Genomic DNA, 21,917 nt, shown 5'->3' with positions numbered 1-21,917 from the left:
TTCCCCTTCCCCTTCCCCTTCCCCTTCTCCTTCTCCTTTTCTTATGATACAATATCTTCCTATACAGTTAAGACTTGTAGTGATCCTCCTGTCTCAGGCTCCTCAGCCCTGCAGTTACCAGCTTGCACCACCACATTCACTTTGGGGGCTGTCACAGGGCACCCAGTGTTCTGGGGCCAGCGTGGCATGTGGTTCTAAGGATTAAATTCTGGACCTTGTGCGTGCCAGGGAGGCAGTTATGCTGCCAGGCTATCTCCCCATCCTGTTTTTGTGTTCTTAGTCCCAATTACTCTGACCTTTTTAATTTCCATCCTTGTATGTACTTCGGTTTTAACTTGCTCTTTTTTTTTTCTAGAAGGTTGAGGTTCAACATTAGGTTGCTCATTAAAGTTTACTCTGTTTTGAGCATCTAATTAACATGTAGAATTATAGCTAGTCTACTAGAGTAGGCATACAGATTTATAAATACAAGAGTTTTTTGCACACAAAATCAATAACCATGTTTTCCTTAGAGAAGAGAAATATGCGATTGCATAGAGAACACTCAAAGTGAAAATGTCACTTAATCTAGACTAATTTCATTTTGTATATATATTTCTCAGATAGACATCATATATCAGAAATAATCATTTTCTGTGAAAAGTTTTGGGCTTTTAGTGTATTTTTAAGATTGTACAATTATCATTACTATAGCATTTTATTTTCTTTTACTGTTAAAATTTAACAACTTTATTGAATTTGTAGAAGCATTCTACAGGAATACATTTTATAAATCACATAGCACGTAGTAGGTACATGTACACATGTACATTGCAGAAGACAAATAACAAAATTACTTCCAAAAGCTGCAAAGATGGGAGATATAATCAAGGGTAATGACTAGAGAAGTATGCAAGAGACTGTATTTTGTTATGCTTAAGACAAATTTCCACAATGCCTTTGATTGTAAGACTCTCTTACCTTACAATCACAGAAATGAAAACAGGATGATACATTGCTTTATATAAACAGACATTCAGCTATGGTATGATTTATTAAGGCTTTAAAAAAATAATAGAAATTTTCTCTTAGCGTCTACACTGCTGGTCTAAGTCCCCATGAAATATAACATACCTTGAAGAAAAAGAGGCCCAACATTTGCAGTGTCTAGCTCACCTAACAAAACAGAACAACAGTAAGAGAGCATGCATAGAGAATCTACCTCCCAGAGCAGTGTTCCTCAAAATGTGCTCCACGGATTGTTGTGGTCTTCAAACTGTTTACTACCTACCCCTGAAGAGAACAGGCACTGGCATCCAAATGTAAACTTGTACACTGCTTTCACTAAAGTTCATTACAAAAACAAACCTTGGCACTGGCCTAAAAAGTGCCTCTAGATTTAAATTCCTTTATTTTATTAGAAAGAAGGGGTCCTGGGATAGAACCTGGGCCTCTCACATGCTAAGCACATACTCTTAACCACTGTACTACACCCCTAGCTCCTCAGATTTCAATTCTTAAGCATGATTATCTGCAGATCAATAGCAGTTTTTGGATGAGCAGCTTACTTTGATTGAGGATATAGCATTTTATATCTATTCTTCTTATGAAATGTAAGCATTTTATATCAAATATTTAGTGTATCTTCCTGCATAGTAGAACCATATTTTGCATGAATAAACTGTATGTTTTATTGTAATCTGAGATATGGGATATGGTCTAAATGTATCATAAATGTTTATATTTAAAAAAAATTTAGATTTAAAGACACACTGTCAATAATCCCCCTAATAATGTGCTTCAGGAACACTTCCTACTGCTCTTTCAACTTTATGAAAGACCTCTTTCTTAATAAGGCATGTCTTCATGAGACATAAACAAAAGTATAATGGATTCTCCTGTCAATTGCCATCCAGAAGAAAGGCAGGGATGTAAAAACATTAAGGTGTATGTCTCATCTGTCTGACTAGATCTGAAAGTGTGATGTTCTTCCTCAAAATCAAAATGATCAGGGAAGGTAAACTATTTGAATTGATCCAAAACATCGAAGTAGCTACAGTAGCATAACTAAAGATATTTGTGAAAAAAGACATCCAGAACTACTTCAGAAAATTTCAAGAAATGATGTGAATAGTGAATTCAGAGTATAGGGGAATAATATGGGGAAATGAATGGCCATGTATTTTTACTGTAGTAACCTTTTAAAAAGTAACTTTTTTCAATCATACTTTGTGTTTGCACATCTTTAATTGGGTACATTAAAAGGGTAGTTCAATACATGTATACAGTGTGTAACAATCATCACAAGAATTTTCATCTTCTCAAACAATAGATATTTGTATGTGTTGTGTATTTTACCCTTTTACTGATTTTGAAATATATATTAGTGTTCAACCTGTAGCTACCCTAATGTATTATACTAAAGGATCAAATGTTATTGTTCCACTTTAGCTACATTTTTATGCCTCCTTATTGAAATTATTTTCATTCCCTCCTTCTTATGCCTTTTACAGTCTCTATATCTCCCATTCTTATATAAGATTGAATTTCCACAACTGAGTGATAACATATGATATTTGCCTGTATCTGACTTATTTTACTTAACATTATAACTTCCATTTCCAACCATGTTACTACATATGACAAGATTTTATTCTCTTTTGTCCCCAAATAACATTTCATTGTGTATATATACAATATTTTCTTTATCCATTCATCCACTGAATGGCATCTGGGATTTAGCTATTCTGAATAATGCTGCAATAAACATCGGAGTGCAATATCCTTTTAGTATAACAATTCCTTTTCTTTGTATATGCATTTTAAAAAATATTTTTAGTTGAAAGTTAAATATATCACAATAATATATATGAACATATATTAATATATGCATATATGTATGGATATTTATATATAAATATATGTAGTGGCATCTATATGTGAGTAATCAAGTCAATACATGCAGTGCTTCATAGATTTTCTTACTTTTTATGATAAGAACATTTATAATTACTTAGCAAGTTTCCATTTTACAATTCATATTACTAATTTTTACTATATGGTACAATAGCGATCTGGAATATATTCTTCTTGGTCCTCTTCACCAAATTATTCACATTTCTCCCAAACTCAGCCCTGGAAAGCATTAGTCTATTTTTAAAATTTTTTTTGTATAGCTTTTTTTTTTTTTTTTTTGGAACCGGGGATTGAACTCAGGCCCTTGCGCTTGCCAGGGAAGCGCTTATTCTACTGAGCTGTCTCCCCAGCCCCTTAAATTTTTTTTTAAAAAAGAATTTGTTCTAGATATTTCCTATAAGTGCAATAGTGTACGTGTGGACTTTTGTGTCTGGCTTCTTTTACTTAGTGTAGTACTTTTTAAGGTTCATTTATGTTATAATGCATTTTATTATGTTGTAGTGGTATATTCTGTTAAATAGATAAAACTGTATTTTGGTTTATTCATTCATCATTTGTTAAACATTTGAGTTATTTCTAGTTTTTGGGTGTTACGGATAATAGTTTCTGTGGGAGCATAGGTTTTTAGTTCTCTTAAGTATAAACCTAAGAGTGAAATTGCTGGATCATATGGTAACTATATGTTTAACTTACTGAAGATCTGTCAAAATGTTTTCATGGTGGCTGTACCATTTTACATTCCTACCAACAGTGTATGAAGTGAGGATTCACATTTTTCTACATCTTCCTCAATGTTTTTTATTGATCTTTTTATTAATCGTACATATAGCTCTCCTAGTTAGTGTGTAGTGGCTTAATTTTGCATTTCCCTCATGGTAGGTGATAGTGAATATATTTTCATGTATTTATTGGCCATTTATATTTTTTCCTTGGAGAAATGAATATTGAATTTCTTTGCCCTTCTTTAAATGTCTTTTTTATTGTTGAATTATGGTCTTCTGGATACTAGATCCTTAGGAGGTATATGATAGGCAATTATTTTATCACATCTTTTTATTTTCTTTTTTTAACATGGTGAGTGCTGGAGTATGAATCAAGGGCCTTCACACTGAGCTACATTCCTAGCCCATTTTTTCAGATTTTGAAACAGGGACTGAGTTCCTCAAGTTGGGCTCAAAGTTGTGATCTTCTTACCTCAGCCTCTTGAGTAGCTGGGATTGCAGGCATGCACAACTGTACCTGGCTTCCTGATAGTATAATTTGAAGTACAAATACTTTTCATTTTGATGAAGCCCAGTTTATTATTTCTTTGTTACTTATACTTTAGTTGTCATATTTAAGTAACTATTAGCTAACCTAAAGTCACAAAAATTTTTCTTTGTAGTTTCTTTAGAAAATCTTACCTTTTTAGCTCTTGTATTCTGGCTTTTCATCCAATTTGAGTTAATTTTTGCATATAGTATGAGGGGGTCCAAGTTAATTCTTTTACATATGGGATATACAGTTTGTCCCAGAACCATTTATTGAGAAGTCTATACTTTCCCTCTTAAAACATATGAGCACTGTTAACAAAGATCAATTCATCATATATGTTGGGTCTGTTTCAGAATTATCAACTCTCTTGTATTAATCTTTATGTATATTTTCATGTCTGTGCCAAACTCTTGGTTACTATAAATATGTAGTAAGTTAAAAACTAGAAACTTGTGCCTGCATACATAATTCCTTTTCAAAAATATTTTGGTTATTCTGGGTCCCTTCAATTTCCATATGAACTTTAAAATGATTGTGTCAGTGTTCTGCAGTTTGCTATGATTTTGGTAGAAATTTTGTTGACTCTGAATTAATTTGAAGATATTCCCATTTTAGCAATATTATCCTTACTCAATGAAAACAAGAGGTGTTTTCATTTAGTTTGTCCATCTTTATTTTTAGCATTATTTTCATTTTCAATATATGTCTTACACTGCTTTTACTAAATTTATTTCTAAGTATTTTGCTTTTCATACTATTTTAATAAAATTATTTTCTTAGTTTCACTCTCAGATTGTTCACTGAGAGTATATGGAAATATAACTGAAATTTCTATACTGGTCAACTGATACCATTGCTGAACTTGTTTATTATTTATAACAGCTTTTTCTTTCAGCGAATTCCTTAGAACTATCTACAGCATCTTAAGTTCTGTAAATTGATGCAGTCAGTGTGAGCATCAAGAAGTTGAGAAATTGCTTCATTTTTGCTGAAGTAGTTGAAAACTCTAGACTATATAATTTCTGTGACCCAGCATAGGAATAAATGATATAAATGGGGATATTTGTGGGAAAAAATGGTATCAGTTATTTTTTCTTGTTGCTGGGAAAAATATCTGACACTCAATATTAGGGGAGGAAAGTTTTATTTAGCTCACAGTTAATGGAGGTTTTAGTCCATATTCAGCTGGCTCCAAGGCAGACTGGCACAGAACAGAGAGCAGCCTTTTATCGTGGTGGCAAGGAGCATACAGGAAAGGGAGGAGTAGCAGCAACAATGGCAATGGAGAAGTCTGTGTCCATTAACTTGCATTTAAGCTACCCACCCCAGGCTTTGAAGAGTATGTACACCCATAATCCCAGCAGCACTCACACCCATAATCCCAGTGAATCATGAGTTAATCTCAAACTCTAGAAGTCTCCATTTTATGACTGCATGAGGCTTTGGGGAGACAACCAAACACAAACCATAACATTTTCCCCCAGGGCTCCCAAAGTCTCATGCACATCCCTTTATGTAAAAGACATTTTAGTCTATCTTTAAGAGTTGTCACAGGGCCAACCGGGTAGCTCAGGGGATTAAAGCGCCTGCTTAGGCAGACACAGGGAATGGGGTTCTATGCTGGCCCTGCCCCAGGGACACACTGAGCCGGTGATTGAGACTGAACATGGTGATGTATACCTCTAATCCCAGCACTTGGGAGGCTGAAAACAGGAGGATCACTACCAGTCTGATCTGTGTAGTGAGACCCTGTACTAAATACATTTAAAAGAAAAAAGTTGTAATAGTCTCATCAGTTTTAGCATTGCTGAAAATTTTAAGTCTCAAGTCTCTTGTATGATCTAAGGCAAACTTAGCTGTGAGGCCCTATATAAAAGAAAAGTTAAGTACTTCTAACATTTAATGCTCAAGGTAAACATTATCATTTTAAAAAGTACATACCACAGCATACCAAGCACTGGGACCAACATAAATCTAAAATCCAGCAGGGCTAACATTAAATCTTGCAGGTCTTTGTGGAACATCTATAGCAATCTGTGGCAAATTGTGAGCTCTATGTCGCTCCATCCCTATGGCACTTCTGCTGGTTGTAGCTCTCAGCTTTTTTTAGGCCTGTTTTTTCTCTCCTTGCAGTTTTTCTTAGATGATATACTTTCCTGGCTTTTTTAAATTTTGGGGGTTTCCAATGAATAGGCTTTTCAATCACAGCTCTACACTCTGCCCTCTCAGGGGCATACTGCCTGCTCTCCCAGGTCTTTTTTTAAAAAATCAGGGTGGAAGCCTTTTTAACTTCAGAACTCCTGCATTTTTAATGCACCTAAAATCACCCTGATTCTGAGGAAGAAATAATCTATGCCAGTGCCATTTTGGAACTTGCTGTGGCCTCCACCACCATTCTGGAACAGGCGACTTTTTTCCTCAGGGCAAAGTCCCTCTCCCTTGCAAGTCTACTTGCCACATCCTGTGATGCCCTCAGACCATCCATTTTATTCTCTTGTTCCTTTTCTGCAATGGAGATCTTCTCAGCTTTAGTTTTGAAATCTACAGCTTTATTGGAGGTTTACTTCTGGTCAAACTCACAACATTTTAAATCATCATGCTGAGCTCTCTGTTCTTGACTTTTACCATAAATCTGGCTAACAAAAAAATAAATAAAGCCCCCAACAAGAGCAATGCTGCTTCCTCAATATTTGGCTGCTTTGACATATCTTTTGCCAGATTAATCAGTTTGTCAAGCTTAAACTCACTCTCAGCCAAAGTCTCTTGACGCTAGAAAAATGCAGAAAAACTTTCTGCCAAGCCGAAATACAAGTCATCTAGAGTCCAACAACCAATGCAGTCCTTCTTCCCAGCAGAAACCTCCCCAGCCTGGTCTTTACAGGCAGGCTTTCTATTGGCATGTTGGTGTTTTAGGCTCTGATCAGAATTCCCCCCCCCAAAAAAAAAACAAAAAACAGCCAAAGCTTTTCCAGTGCTTCTCTTTTTTTTTAAAAATTTATTTATTTATTTATTTAACATTTATTTAGTGTGTGTGTGTGTGTGTGTGTGTGTGTGTGTGGCCAGCTCAGCCCACCAGGGGGCGGGACTGGCTGGCATGTGGTGCTGGGGAATTGAACCGCGGTCTCTGTGCTTTGCCAAGCTTGTTCAAGTAGGTGCTTTAGACCACTGAGCCATCTCACCAGCCCCCTTTTTTTTTTAAAATTTATTTATTTATTTATTTAACATTTATTTAGTGTGTGTGTGTGTGTGTGTGTGTGTGTCCAGTGCTTCTCTTGTAGGCAACATCTCAAACCTTTTTATCTCTTTCCATAAGCCATTCCCAAAACTTTGTAATACACATGGTTAGGTTTAGCTACCACAATGACCCCACTTCCAGTACCAAATTCTGCCTGTTACTCTTCTCTCCTTGCTGGGAAAAATAGCCAACATTCTAAATTAGGGCAGGAAAAGTTTATTTAGCTCACAGTTAATGGAGATTTTAGTCCATAGTCAGCTGACTCCAAGGCAAAATGGCACAGGGCAGAGACCAAACTTTTATGGCAGTGGCAAAGAGCAGACAGCAAAGGGAGGAAGGAGTAGCAGAGCAACAAAGGCAACAGAGAGAGTCTGTCTCCATTAAATTGCGTTTAGACTACCTGCCCCATGATGGGAGTAGTATTTACACCCATAATCCCAGCAGCACTCACACCTATAATTCCAGTGAATCATGAGTTAATTTCAAACTCTAGAAGTCCGTGTGTCATGACTGCATGAGGCTTTTGGGGGACAACTAGACACAAGTCATAACAAAGACTAATCTGCAAGGAGCCCAATATTTCTGAAGAGGGTAGTAGGAGGTAAAGGTGGATACTTGGACTGGCTTTATAATCAATGAGAAGTTATAGAGGATTCTGGGGTATGAAAATAAGCAATCAAGATGAGAGTGTAGTTCATTGGTGGCATGGAAGAGAGACTGAACCTTGGAGTTTACCCAGGGACTTGACTGGCTGTAAAGAGATGAGGGAAGTGACAGTGCAATATAAAAGGGTGTGATAAGGACCAGGGATTATCTCTCTTTTAGAAAACTTTTTTTTGGTTTTTAAGGAAGAGGAAGGAGTGAATTGTCTTGCTTACTCATGTCTCTGTCACAGTAAGTAGTTAGCAGTTAGGCCCAAAATAGTTCCAATGTAGATATTTTTTAAAATGATCCTATTAATCCATCTCCCTTTAGAGTTCAATGAAGACTGGTTAAATCAGCCTATAAGTAGCATGCAAGGGCTTTTAGGAAAGCCATGCCATCTGGCATGTTCTGGGCATTGTTTATCTTGTCATCAGGAAACTTTGAGCTAATTGAAATATCAGTCAACAACACTGGTGAAAATGTACATGTTAGCTTGCAACAGGTTGTTGGGCAGGGCTAATATGCCATTATAGAATGCCACCCAGTGAGGCTAAGCTCCTACGCTGATTTGTGTCATTGTACTCTGACATGCAAGCAAACTAGGATCATCATCTGTACACAGCAGGAAGCTTTTAAGAGCAGAAAACTTAGGGATTAGATGAGGTGGTTATATCTTCAGGCCCAAGGAATCTTATCTATAACCCTGAGATGAGGAGCACAATAACTTGGACCTTTCATAGCACCTTTTTCTAGGCTATAAAATATTGTCTCTGTGACGTCACATTCATGAAGTTCAGTGATTTACATTTTCTTTGCTGTGGTATCCATCCTCAGTATCTGACCTGGTAGGCCCTTGATATAGATTGTTAAATGAGATAAGATGTCTTTTCAGAAGCACCTGATAGAGGGCCTGCCACCTAGATCTTTAGTTTTAGCTGAAGGTGTCTTCTTCCACCAAATTTTGTGTAAGGCAACTGCTTCTTGTGATGTAATTGCCTTTCTTCCTTATCAATGTTATTTGCAACCTCCTATGGAATATATGTGAATCTAAATTTCATTCTGTTCCTGCCCTCATCCTGTACTCCTTCCCACTGAAAGTGTTCCAAATATTCATTTTATTCCCACCATTCACAAACCAACGCTCTGACTTGACTTGTCCTGAGAATTATAGAAATGGCTCTTACTTCTTAAAAGCCTGTTACCTTTTTCTAATCTGGGCTTAGCTCGTTTTGTTACAAACAGGAAAAGCTAATAGATTACTAGAGGATGAGGTTTCTATTATTAAAAATAGCAGCATCATGTATATGAGATATTTACTCCAATGCCTTATAATCATTTTTTTGTTTTGTTTTGTTTTGTTTTGTTTTGTTTTGTTTTTGTGGAACCGGGGATTGAACTCAAGCCCTTTCGCTTGCCAGGAAAGCTCTTATTCTACTGAGCTAGCTCCCCGGCCTGCCTTATAATCATTTTTAAAACATAACCATTCCTTTAGCTAATCATTCTTATTGGATCTCAGTTGTATGAAAGGGCAGCTACTAGCCTATTGAATATAAAAAGCTGATCTTTTGGAAAAGATTTCAATAGAGAATTTGCAAAGGATGGTAGGTTCCAGATGAAGATAAACTTTGCACATTGGACATGTATATAAAATGTGTTAAAGCAGAGCGATCTCTTCTTGCTGTGGCCTGTAGCAAATATATATGTAGGTAACATTTCTAGGCATACAGGATGATAACCACACTTCCCATCCCCTAGGAAGGAATGTGAAAAGAAGAATATACAAAGTCGGAAAGTAACAGCTGGTCTTTTTTTTTTTTTCTTTACCATTTTAACTATGTTTCATAAGTGCTATTTTTTTTTACCTTCATCTCAAAGCCTCTGAAATCATTTACCATGCTTTTTCCTGTTTGTCACAAAATGAGCTAAGCCCGGATTAGGAAAAGGTAACACCATTTTTGGTGGCAGAAATGAGGATGCATCTAAGTTGCTTGATCTTGGCTTCTTAAGTCAGGGATGTAGATGAAAAATGTAGAAAGTGAGGAGAGGAAATATGGAGTTATTTAATCTGTTGAGACAATTAACAAGTACTTGGCAAATTGCCTCCTACAGATTTTGTTACTGCCATGGGGCACCCTTCTTTTTCTTCCTGTACCCATATTTTTATCCTCTAGGACTGGGGATAAATGGGCTATGATGTAAGCTAAGTATCCAAGATGCAAAAACATCTCACCCAAATTTTTCTTTTTCTCTTCAATTTTACGATTTGAAACAGACAATCTCAGTCTTAACCAACTATCCATTTTTTTATGATTCTAATAATTGTCAGCTCATTTTGTCCAAAGCTTTTTCTTTTCTCTTCCTGTCTCCCTTAGAGCTAAAGACACATATTTGATGGCATAGGTTTTGTAGAGCCAAGACTGTCTGGCTCCTATCCCAAACTTCTTTGCTTCCTAACTGTGTGACTTGGGATATACTTCTTAACACTTTTTAGCCCTAGTTTCCTCTTCTGTGAAATGATGTTATCAATGGTACTTATGTAACAGGACTGAGTGCAGTTTTTTGAAAGCTCTTAGCACAGTGACTGGTGTATTGTAAATGTTTAATCAATAGCTATTGTTATTATGTGGTGGGGAAATATATTCCGATATTCCCATCAAAACTTTTATGAGGTAGAGCTATTTGCCTGTCAAAGGAATTTTACAGTCAAATTTCAATTATTATTTATATATCTTATGATGAAAATTGGTAGTAAAAGTTTTTCTTTTGAGACACCCATTCTAGCATCCAATTTTGGCATTAAAATTGTAGGTAATTAAATGTGGTGTTTTGGCAATAATGCAGCTGTTTGCTTATTTATTTATTTGTTTATTTATACTGTATTTGGTACAGGGTCTCACTATGCAGCCTGGACTTGTAATGATTCTCCTGTTTTCAGTTTTCCTAGCGCTGGGATTACAGGCATGTGCCACTATGCCCAGTCCCTGTGGCTGGCTTAGCATGCCTGGAGACAGGGCTAGCATGGCATGTGGTGCCAAGGATTGATCCCTAGTCCCTGTGCTTGCCTAAGAATCATACTTAGATATTTAGTTTAAATTATTTTCTTGATCCAGCTGTGCTTCCTAGATATGCCTCGTTATGAACGTGTTTTGGTTAAAATCACTTTTGTCTCTTTGGTAACATTTTTAGCCAAGAAGACTCTCAGAAATGAATTACTTGCACATTACATCTTCCATTTCACAGATAGGTTTTCAGGAACCTAGAGAGGATTGGACTCATAGTTAGAGCCAGCACAGCACAATAGAGTATGGTATAGCATTCTTTTTTGCAAGGGCTTCTGATTGAAGGCCTTTTGGATACAATAGAGTATGGTATAACATTCTTTTTTTGCAAGGGCTTCTGATTGAAGGCCTTTTGGATACCCAAATGTTTTAATTTATATTTTTATTATTTGATTGTAAACTACTCCTCAAGGAGTTTAAACCATTATTCTTTTCTGCTTATTTCCACAGCTCTGGGTGAACCAGGAAGATGGTGTGGAGGAAGGGCCAAGTGATGTGCAGAATGGGCATCTCGACCCCAACTCAGACTGCCTGTGCCTGGGTCGACCACTCCAGAACCGGGACCAAATGCGGGCCAATGTCATCAATGAAATTATGAGCACTGAACGTCACTACATCAAGCACCTCAAGGACATTTGTGAGGTAGACATCACATGGGGGTATACAGGATATGATAGAGGAAACTTGCATGAAAAGCTAATAACTGTGATAGGCTTGCCTTTGAGAGTCCCACAGTGTTGAAAAGAGCAGCTGGACTATCTTCTAGATTCTGTTCATTGGAGTGAAAACATTCCCTTGGTGCTCTCAATTTCTGCACCTACTATTGATGAAAATCAATAGTGAAAGCTTTTCTTTTGAGACACCCATCCTAGCATTCAATTTTGGTATTCAAATTGTAGATACTTAAATGTGGTGTTTTGGCAACAATGTAGCTCTCATATTTATTTATTTATAATGTATTTGATACAGGATCTCTCTATGCAACTTGGATTGTAGTGATCCTCCTGTTTTCAGCTTCCGCAATCATTTTTTTTCACCTTTTCTTTAACTTTATGATTCATTTAATAATAATTTACTACCCTTCTTTTCCTTTCTTTTTTCTTTTTCTCTCTTTTCCCTGCTTTCCCTCTCTTCTCCCTTTTTCTGTCTCCATTCTCTCTCCCTGAATCTTTTTCCTTTCTCTTCCATAAATCTCTACCCTTTTCCTTTAAGTCAAGAAGCCTGTCAGAAATGAATTAGTCGCAGCTCACATCTTCCATTTCACAGATAGGTCACCAGAGACCTAGGGAGAATTACACCCATGCTCAGAGCCAGCAATCCACATTAGAACAAGGTCTGCCATTCCATTTGCAAGGGTTTTTGACTGAAGACTTGTCTTTTCTGATCTAGATGTTCATGTCAGAGTCTTAAGAAAAACACAGGTTTTTTTTTTTTTTTTTTTTTTTTTTTGGTGGAACCGGGGATTGAACTCAGACCTTTGCACTTGCCAGGGAAGTGCTTATTCTACTGAGACATCTCTCCAGCCCAAAACACAGATTCTTGAAAGCAAGTAATTCATAGCCTTGAATGTGTATCAGAGAGATTCCAAAACCCTCATCATTGTCACACAAGTTGAAAATTACCAAAGTTGGGATAAGGTATAAGCATCTATGGGTTTAAAGAGCATCTCTGGTGATGTTGATGCTTCTGGTCCTTTTCCCTCACTTGGAAAACACTTGCTAGTTTGAGCAAACAAATTATTAGGGAATCTACAAATTAAGGCTAGATGAACAAGCTTCAGGTCTTTCCATGTATCACTCCGATCCCTAGGAATTGTATCTCTACATTTCCTAACCCCATCTGGAGAAGAGGAGCACCTTTTACCTCGTATTCTGTTGAGCACAGTGAACTTAAATTAGCATTTTTAAAGCGCTTTTTACTAAACAGAGGAAAACAGTGGAAAATTGAGTAAAAGATTAGACACAAGTAGACTCAAATACATTCAACACAATGATAGCCTTCCACTCCCAAAAATCTCGTCTTTGAATCTTTTCATCTTCTTCCTTTCAGAGACTAGGTCTTGTCATACTTCTTGCCACCTAGCTTAGAATGCTCTTTGATGTCAGCGGTAAGGTCTAATTTTTTCAGTGTTCTCATTTTTCTAGAGCAGTGCTGCTCATTAGAACTTTATACAGTGATGATACTGCTGTGTTTTCCCTCTCTTGAGTCAGATCATTTTACTACTTTGTGAAAAATCTTCTAGTGGCTCACCATTTCTCCTCCAAATAAAAGCAAAAATTCCTGTTACTTGCAAAATGGTATAGCATGAACCCCTTCTTACCTCTTTAATTTAGTCTCCTGCTGCTTTTCGCCATGTCCACTACCTCAGTACACCAGCCTCCTTGGTTTTCTTTCAACATGCCTGACATGCTTACCCTTAAGGTCTTTTGCAATATTTTTTCTCTGACTAGAACACTCCTGCTGATGTCTACATAGATCTTTTACTCACTTCCTTCAAGTCTGATACTTAAATATTACCTTTTCCTAGAGACTTTCTTAACTATTCTATTTCAGACTACTATCTTGCACTGCCTCTCCCATTTCTTCCTTTACACTTAAGGCAATGCAATCATTGTCTATTTCACTTATCACTATCTGACATACTTTACTTACATGTTTTATTGGCTGTCCATCTCCCCTACTAGAATGTAAACTGTGAGGAGCAAAAGTTTGCATATTGTGACTTACTGATAGATGACTCCTAGCACAGTACCTGAAACACAGTATATGCTCAGTAAGTACTGCTTAAAATCAGAATGATATTGCTGACGTGTGTGCCACATTGTTATTTCTATTTTCTATTAAGTAAAATTATTTTTATACAGTTCCCAGACACTAGCCCAGTGAAAGTCCTTTAGTACTCTTAGAAGGATTATCTGTACCCAAAACCCAAAGTTCTTAATTTCTTCTTACAGGGACATCATTAGGGAAATGTCCATCTTTCCAGAAGAAATAGAGCTATGATCTATGTCATAGTCACTTTTCTTGTCATTGAAACTCAGTATTGGACAGCCACAAGTTAAAGAAGGAAGGGTATATTTTTACTCACACTTTAGAGAAGTTTCAGTCTATAGTCAGGTGGTTTTTCAAGGAAGGACAGTATGGCAGAGGGGTATAACAGAGGAATAGCTCCTCAACTCATGGCCTTCAGAAATCAGAGTAAGGGAAAGAGCCAGGAAGGGAAATACAACCTTCTGGATCATGCCTAAAGTGTCCCTCCTCTCTGACCAGGCCTCAACTTCTAACAGTTGTAGTGAAATATAAACTCCAGTTGTTACTTAGACAAAGGACTTCCAGAACACATAAAGAATTTAATAAATCAGGCCTCCAAAATTTAAAGACCCAATAAAAAATGGTCATCTGAGATAAATGCCCACTTCTCAGATGAAAAAAACACAAGTGGTAAATAAACACATGAAAAAACTGACAAGCATCATTGCTCATTTGGGAATTCAAATTAAAACAACACTGACATTCCACCTCACCCCAGAAAGAATGGCTATGATCAAGAAATGAAAAAATAACAGATTGTTATTGTTTGAATTCAGGTTCAAGGACAGAACTAGAGTCAAGTCTAGGTTAATCATGAAGAAGGAGAATTTGGAAAGTAGTACAAGATTGACAGAATGTTGACTGAAAAGGTAAAAGAAAACTTGCACATAAGGAACTTCAGATCACTTGACATTGCAGTGGGTACATCTGTTTAAGTCTTTAAGAATTTGGAAGTTGAAAGTATTGTGTTTAGGTTACTGATTATCTATTAAACTGTGTTAGAGAAGAAAAAAATGTTTTAATCTCTTCCTCTCCCAGACAAAGGGTTTTTAAGTTTTTAAGCAGACAGAACAAAAGTGAGTTGTTGTGTGGCCAGAAGGCCAAATGGAATTTGCCATAGTGAAGTGAGTGGGGTCCTTACATAAATAAAAGGAAAACAACAGAGAGATGGGCATCCCCTAGTTCTGAATATGTTCACGGTAAAGGCTGCTGCCAGGGATAAAATGAAGTTACCTGGCTTTAAAACTAGAAGCCAAGCTGCTGATGGGGGCTGATTTAAAGTTACAGAGAAATCTGAATATAAATAACAACCTGACTGCTCAGTCCAATGAACATAAACAAAGCTTTTACTGATGATTATTAGAAGCTATTTCTTTGTTCTATTTTGCCACCACAGATGTCACAGGTGGTTAAAGAAAGTTGTATCTAGTTGAACCAGGGACAATTTTCAGCTCTATGTTGTATCACTTTTAACATGTTAATGATGGGGCTATAATTAGTGTGTCTCACTGCCAGGTTGCTCTGATTTGAATTTGATTATTTCCACCAGCTTAAACCACTCGTTGCACATACACATCCGTCCCACTGGGCAGCTTGTATCATTTTTATGGGAGACTTTACTTACAAAAATGCAAAGAAAGGCATTGATTTAGCAAGCCAGATGTTATCATATTACAGTTCCTTAAAGGAACTACCTGCTTCTATGTTACTTTTTGCCATTATTAACATGGGGCGAGCTAATCATTTCTCACTTATTCACAAATATATACTAACAAGCAACTATATATGCAAGGAACATACAGCTGTAAATGTGACACTTATGGTTATGATACTCTAATTTAAAAAAATCATCCACAGGACAGGGTCTATAGCTCAGCACCATAGTGCCTGTCTGGCAAGCTAGAGGTTATGAGTTAAAGTACTAGTACCAAAAAGAAAAAAAAATACAATAAGTAAAATCATCCAGCATATGTATGTGAGATCTCCTACCAGACTAAGTTTGCAGGCAGAAAGAATACATGAAACCCCTAGAAACTCAGATCTGAAAGGAGCCAAGGTATCTTTTCTGATATTTCTATTTTAAAGATGGAGACACTGATGTATATACTTGTGAGTGCCTGTCTTTAAAGAATTTCCTAACTCATATGATCCAGAGACTCTTTGATCTATTCTGTTTTCCAGTGGTTCAGAAGATCTCCTCTGAAAATTTTGTCTGTAGATTATAGCACATGCCAAGATACTTCTAGATCACTACACTAGATCTAGATTTTTAGATCAACCCTTATGAATTTAAGGACAAAGTAAAATGGATGAGCAATCTTCCTTGACTGTTACCATAGCAACACTAGGGATGATTCATGCCAAATGTGACTAATTTGTTAACATCCAGAAATTCTTACCTATTCTGTGTCCTTCCTTCTCTCCCATGCGCACTGGGAGAGAGTGGTGAGGTTCTGGGAAACTTGCCCTGTTGAATCAATTCACAGCACCCCTTTGTGTCTTACTGTTTTAGACTAGGATCTCAGGTTTTTGAAGCATGTCTGACAGTAAGATCCATAGAATGCTTCTGTTCTCTTTCTGCTCTTTGACAGGTCTTGAGGAGGCCTCCTAGGTCTTTTTTGTGGTACTGGGGGTTGAACTCAGGACCTTGTGCTTGCCAGGCAGGTGCTTATGCCCCTGAGCTATATCCCCAGCCCCCCTGAGTCTTTTTTTTTAAATAAAGAGAATAAAAAATAGTATTAATGCAGAAAAATTTCACGTGATAGAGAATGTCACTTAACAAAGTAATATGAATTTCACAGATTTTGTTGTAATGCATAGTGTTGTCTTCCAATCATTTATTCATATTACCAGGATTATATATGCAAAATTGGAAAAAGAAAGAGAAAGAGAGATATATAAGAAATTAAGAGGAGAAAAGGGAAGAACAATTCAAAAAAGAAGACAAAACAAATTAAGCATTATCTGCTCCTTTCCATAGACCAGCAGAAATCCATAGTACAGTTGTTCAAAACATTCTGCATACATATACAGATATATCTCTTTCCTTTGCTCCTTCTCCTTTTCCTCAACTAGTAATGCCTCCTTTTGAATGAGTTCATTCTCTTTTGCCAGTATCTATTGTATCCTTCAGATTCCATTTTCTCTTTAAGGTTCTCACATTAAGGAGACAATACAATGTTTGCACATGCATGTCTGATTTATTCCACTTAAAAGTATTGTCTCAATTACTCTTCTCTCGTTGCTGGGACAAATACATGACACCCAAAATGAAGGAAGGAAAGGTTTATCTAGCTCACAGTTAACGGAGATTTCAGTCCATACTCGGCTGGCTTCAAGGCAGAGTGGCACTGGCAGAGAGCATCCATTCATGGCAGCAGCAAAGAACAAGAGCAAAGTGGATGAAAAGCAGCAAAAGTGGCAACAGAGAGCAAGTCTGTATTCCTTAAGTTGCATTCAGGCTATCTACCCCAGGCTGGGTGTAGCACTCACTCCCATAAAATCCCAGTAGTACTCAGAATCATAATCCCAGTGGACCATGAATCTCTAGAAGTCTGTCCCATGACTGCATGAGGCTTTGGGGGGACAACTAGACACAAACCATAACATGTATGTTCTCTGGTTGCATCCATCTATCAACAAATGTCTCAAATTTATCCTGCTTTATAGCAAGTAATACTACATTGTGTAAAAATACATTTTCTTTATCCATCCCTCAGTTGGTGGGCATCTGGGTTGTTTTCAGCATTTAGCTATGACAAATTGTGCTATTAAAATATAGTTGCACATACATCACTGTTGTATGAAGTTTTCAGTTCTTCTGGAGAAATACCCAGGAGGGGAATAGCTGGCTTGAATGACATCTCCAATGTTAGCTTTTTGAGGAATCTCCACACTGATTACCATAGTGGTTGTACCAGTCTGCACTTCCACCAACAGTTGATAAGGGTTACTTTTTTCTCCTCAGCTCCTCCAGCATTTGTTATTGGATTATTGACCTCTTGATGTTAGCCATTCTTTCTGGCTAAGAGACAGAATTTCAGTGTTGTTTTAATTTGCATTTATCAAATAACCAGTGATGTTAAACAATTTTTCATGTATTTACTTTCCATTTGTATTTCTTCATCTGAAAAGTAAATATATCAGTGTCTCCACCTTTAAATAGAAATATCAGAAAAGATACCTTGGCTCCTTTCAAGTCTGAGTTTCTAGGGGTTTCATGTATTTTTTCTGCCTGTAAGCTTAGTCTGGTAGGAGATCTCACATACATTTCAGATGCCTGTTTTTCGATTGGGTCTTCGATTTTAGGAGGTCTGATTTTTTTTTTTAATTCTTTACATGTTCTAGATAAAAGGCCTTTGTTGGACAAACAGTCAGTTATAAATATTTTCCAGTTTGTCGGTTTAGTGTTTACTCTGTTGGAGATTTCATTTGAAGAACAGAAACTTTTAAAAGAGGAGATACTAGGTGTTGATTCTTTGAAGACTTTGCTGTGCAGATTGGTTTTTATTCACGAACTCTTATGTCTTTAAGATTTATGTCTATATTTTCCTCTAGCAGATTTAGTGTTTCTGTTTCAATATTTAAATCTTTGATCCATTTTGGCTGTAGCTTAGTGCGTGGCTGTAGACATGAGTCTAATTTTAACCTTTGGCATGTGGATAGCCAGTTTTTCGAGCACCATTTATTTAAAAGGCTATGTTTCTTCCACTGAACACGTTTGGCTCCTTTATCAAAGTAAAGATGGCTGAGTGTGTTTACAGTTGTGTCTGCATCTTGTAATTGGTTCCATTGATCCTCAGATCTGTGTCTATACCAGGACGATGCTGATGTTATCACAGTAGCTTTAGTGTATAATTTCTGTTCAGGGATTGTGATACCTCATGACTTTCCTTTGTTTTTTAGGATTGCTTTTGATATTCTGGGTCTCTTCTGATTCCAAGTGAATTTTTTAAAAAATAATTTTATTGAGAAACAAATGAGACAATTTCAAAACTGATTACTAGCACAGTTTTAATAATTAGTACATTACATATTGTTGTCTTCCAAGTGAATTTGAAGAAAGTTTTCTCTAGTTTTGTGAGTTACCTTAATGGTATTTTAATTGGGATTGCATTGAATCTGTATAACAATTTTGGGAAGATTGCCATTTTCATAATGTTGCTTCTTAGACAGGAGCGTGGAATATCTTTCTATTTTCTCAAATCCTCTTCAGTCTCTTTTTTGCGAGTACCATGATTTTCATTGTAAAACTTTTACTTTATTTGTGAGATTTATTTCTAAGTATTTCATTTTGGGGGGGTGTTATTATGAAAAGTGTGCTTTCCCTAATTTCTCTCTCAGTGTGTTCATTGTTTGTGTACAGAAATGCTACTGATTTTTGGGTGTTCACTTTGTATCATGCTATGTTCCTGAGTTTGGTGAGTAAATCTACAAGACTCTGGTAAAGTTTCTGGGGTCCTCTCTGTAGGGTATCATGCCGTCTGCAAAGAACGATAGTTTAACTTCTTCTTTTCCAATACTTATTCCTTGTATTTCTCTCTCTTGTCTAATTGCTCTGGCTAATGTTTCCAGAACTGTATTGAATATGAGTGGAGACAGTGGATAAACTTGTCTTGTTCCTGACATTAAAATGAGGGCCTTCAGTTTTTGCCTGATTAGTATGATGTTTGCTGTCAGTGTGTCATAGATGTCTTTTATCAGGTTGAGATATAGACCCATCTATTCTGTTTATCTGTAGGGTTTTTATCATGAATGAGTGTTGAATTTTGTAAAAAGCTTTTCTATATCTATTGAGATGACCGTGTTGTCTTTGTTCTCATTTCTGTTGATGGAGTGTATTACACTTACGAATTTGTGTATGGAATATCCCATTATTTCTGAGACAAAACTACTTTTTCATGATGTATAATCTTCTTGATGGTTTGCTGCATTCTGTTTGCTAGCATTTTATTGAGGATTTCTGCATGCATATTCATTAGACAGATTGGCCCGCAATTTTCTTTTTTAGTTGGATTTTTCTCTAGTTTTGGAATCAGAGTGATGCTTGCATCCAGGAATGAGTTGTGTAGAAGTGCTTCCTTTTCAATTTCATTCACGGAAATGTTTGTGAAGGGTTAGCACTAAATCTTCTCTAAATTTCTTGTAGAATTCTGCTCTGATTCCATTGAGGTCTGAGCTTTTGCTTGTTGGTAGGGTTTTTTTTATTACATTTTAATTTTGTTTCCAGTTATTGTTTTATTCAGACTTTGCATATCTTCTTGATTCAGTTTTGGCACTTCACATGTATGTAGGAAACTCTTCATTTCCTCTTTGTTTTCCATCCTGTGAGTGTAAAGATTTTGGAAGTAGATAGTGATGATATTTTGAATTTCTCTAGAGTCTGTAGTGATTTCACATTTTCATACCTTATTGCATGAATTTTTTTGTTGTCGATGTTGTTGTTTGTTTCTTTTTCTTGATTAGACTGGTTAGGGGTTTATTGATTTTATTTATTCTTTCAAAGAACCAACTCTTTGATTAATTTATTTTTTGCATTATTTTCTTCATCTCCATTGCATTAATTTCTTCTCTAATCCTTTAAATTTCCTGCCTCTTTTGTTGGACTTGACTTGCTCTTCTTTTCCTAGGAGCTTGTTTTGTGGCATAATATCATTTACTTTGGCTTGTTCTGTTTTCCTAATGTGCAAATTTGCCACCATAAATTTTCCTCTTAAGACAGTGTTCATTGTATCTCAAAGATTTCAGTAAGTTGTGTGTGCATTTTTGTTTGATTGTAAATATTTTTTTTAATTTATTCTTTCATTTCATCTGTGATCCATTTGTTTAGGAGGCTGTTATTTAATTTCCACGTGTTTGTGTTGTTTTTGTAGTTTCTTTCATCAGGCTTCCCTCTCCCATCGCCATGGCCACCTGTAAACTAGTGGTTATTCGGCACAGCGAGAGTGCCTGGGACCTGGAGAACAACTTCAGCAGCTGGTATGAAGCTGACTTGAGCCCGGTGGACGACAAAGAGGTGAAATGCGGAGGGCAGGCACTACAAGATGCTGGCTACAAATTTGAAAAAATCTTTCATCAATTATTTCCAGTTTAGGGGCCAGGGAGATGGCTCAGTAGAATAAGCTCTTGCCTGGCAAGCACAAGGGCCTGAGTTCAGTCCGCGGTTCCGCCAAAAAAAAAAAAAAATTCCAGTTTTTTTGGGTTTTTTGTATGTATTTAGAATAAGGTCTACAGGGTCTCACTATGTAGATTCACATCTCTAGTGATCCTCCTGGTTTTCAGCCCCCAAAAACTGGGATTATAGGTGTGCACCAGCACATCCTATCTCAATAGCTGTCTAGGGGCAGGGCCAGCATGGCACATCAGGGATCAAAGCTTAGCCGCTGCACTCTGCTTAAGCAGGCGCTTTAGGTCTCGCAGCTATCTGGCAAGCCCTAATAATTTACAGTTTTATTGCACTGTGGTCAGATAATGTACATGGGATAATTTCAGTTGCTTTGTACTTACGCAAGAATGCTCTCTGCATTAGTGTATGGCCAATTTGTAGAATGTCCCACATGCAGCTGAAAAGGATGTTATTCTGTTGTTGCTGGATGAAATAGTGCATGAAATCTACCAAGTTAATTTCTTCACAAGTTTGCTTTAGTTCTTTTATTTCTTTGCTCATTTTTTTGCCTCATTTTTCTACCTCTTTGTGACACTGGCCTGTTAAATACCCCACTACAATTGTGTTATTGCTCAGTTGATTTTTCATGTCTGTTCAAATATGTGTTCTATAGATGGGTGCCTCCTACAAGGGGTGCATATATATTTATAATTATTATCTCTTCTTGCAGTTTTCCCTTAACAAGTATGTAGTGACGTTCTTTATCTCTGAATGATTTTTGGTTTGAAGTTATTAACAACCAGGATAGCTACCCCTACTTTTTTCTGATTTCCTGTGGCATGAAGGATTGTTTTCCATCCTTTGATTTTTTTTTTTAAGGTGTAACCCTCTGAATTTATTTATTTATTTTTTT

At 36.6% G+C, this 21,917-nt stretch overlaps 1 protein-coding gene across 8 annotated transcripts in view; it reads left to right on the top strand.

Moving 5' to 3' along the window:
- Positions 1–21,917, top strand: part of Arhgef9 (Cdc42 guanine nucleotide exchange factor 9) — a 265,414-nt gene that overhangs the window by 115,842 nt on the left and 127,655 nt on the right. For all 8 annotated transcript variants that reach the window (XM_023705024.1, XM_023705026.1, XM_023705027.1 and 5 more), the window contains one exon: positions 11,539–11,730. In XM_023705024.1, the coding sequence (XP_023560792.1) occupies positions 11,539–11,730 (192 nt within the window). The remainder of the gene's footprint in view (positions 1–11,538; positions 11,731–21,917) is intronic.

This window comes from Octodon degus, unplaced genomic scaffold (genome assembly GCF_000260255.1).
Source record: "Octodon degus isolate 3935 unplaced genomic scaffold, OctDeg1.0 scaffold00211, whole genome shotgun sequence".
NCBI lineage: Eukaryota > Metazoa > Chordata > Mammalia > Rodentia > Octodontidae > Octodon > Octodon degus.
This window is presented reverse-complemented; position numbering and strand designations above follow the sequence as displayed.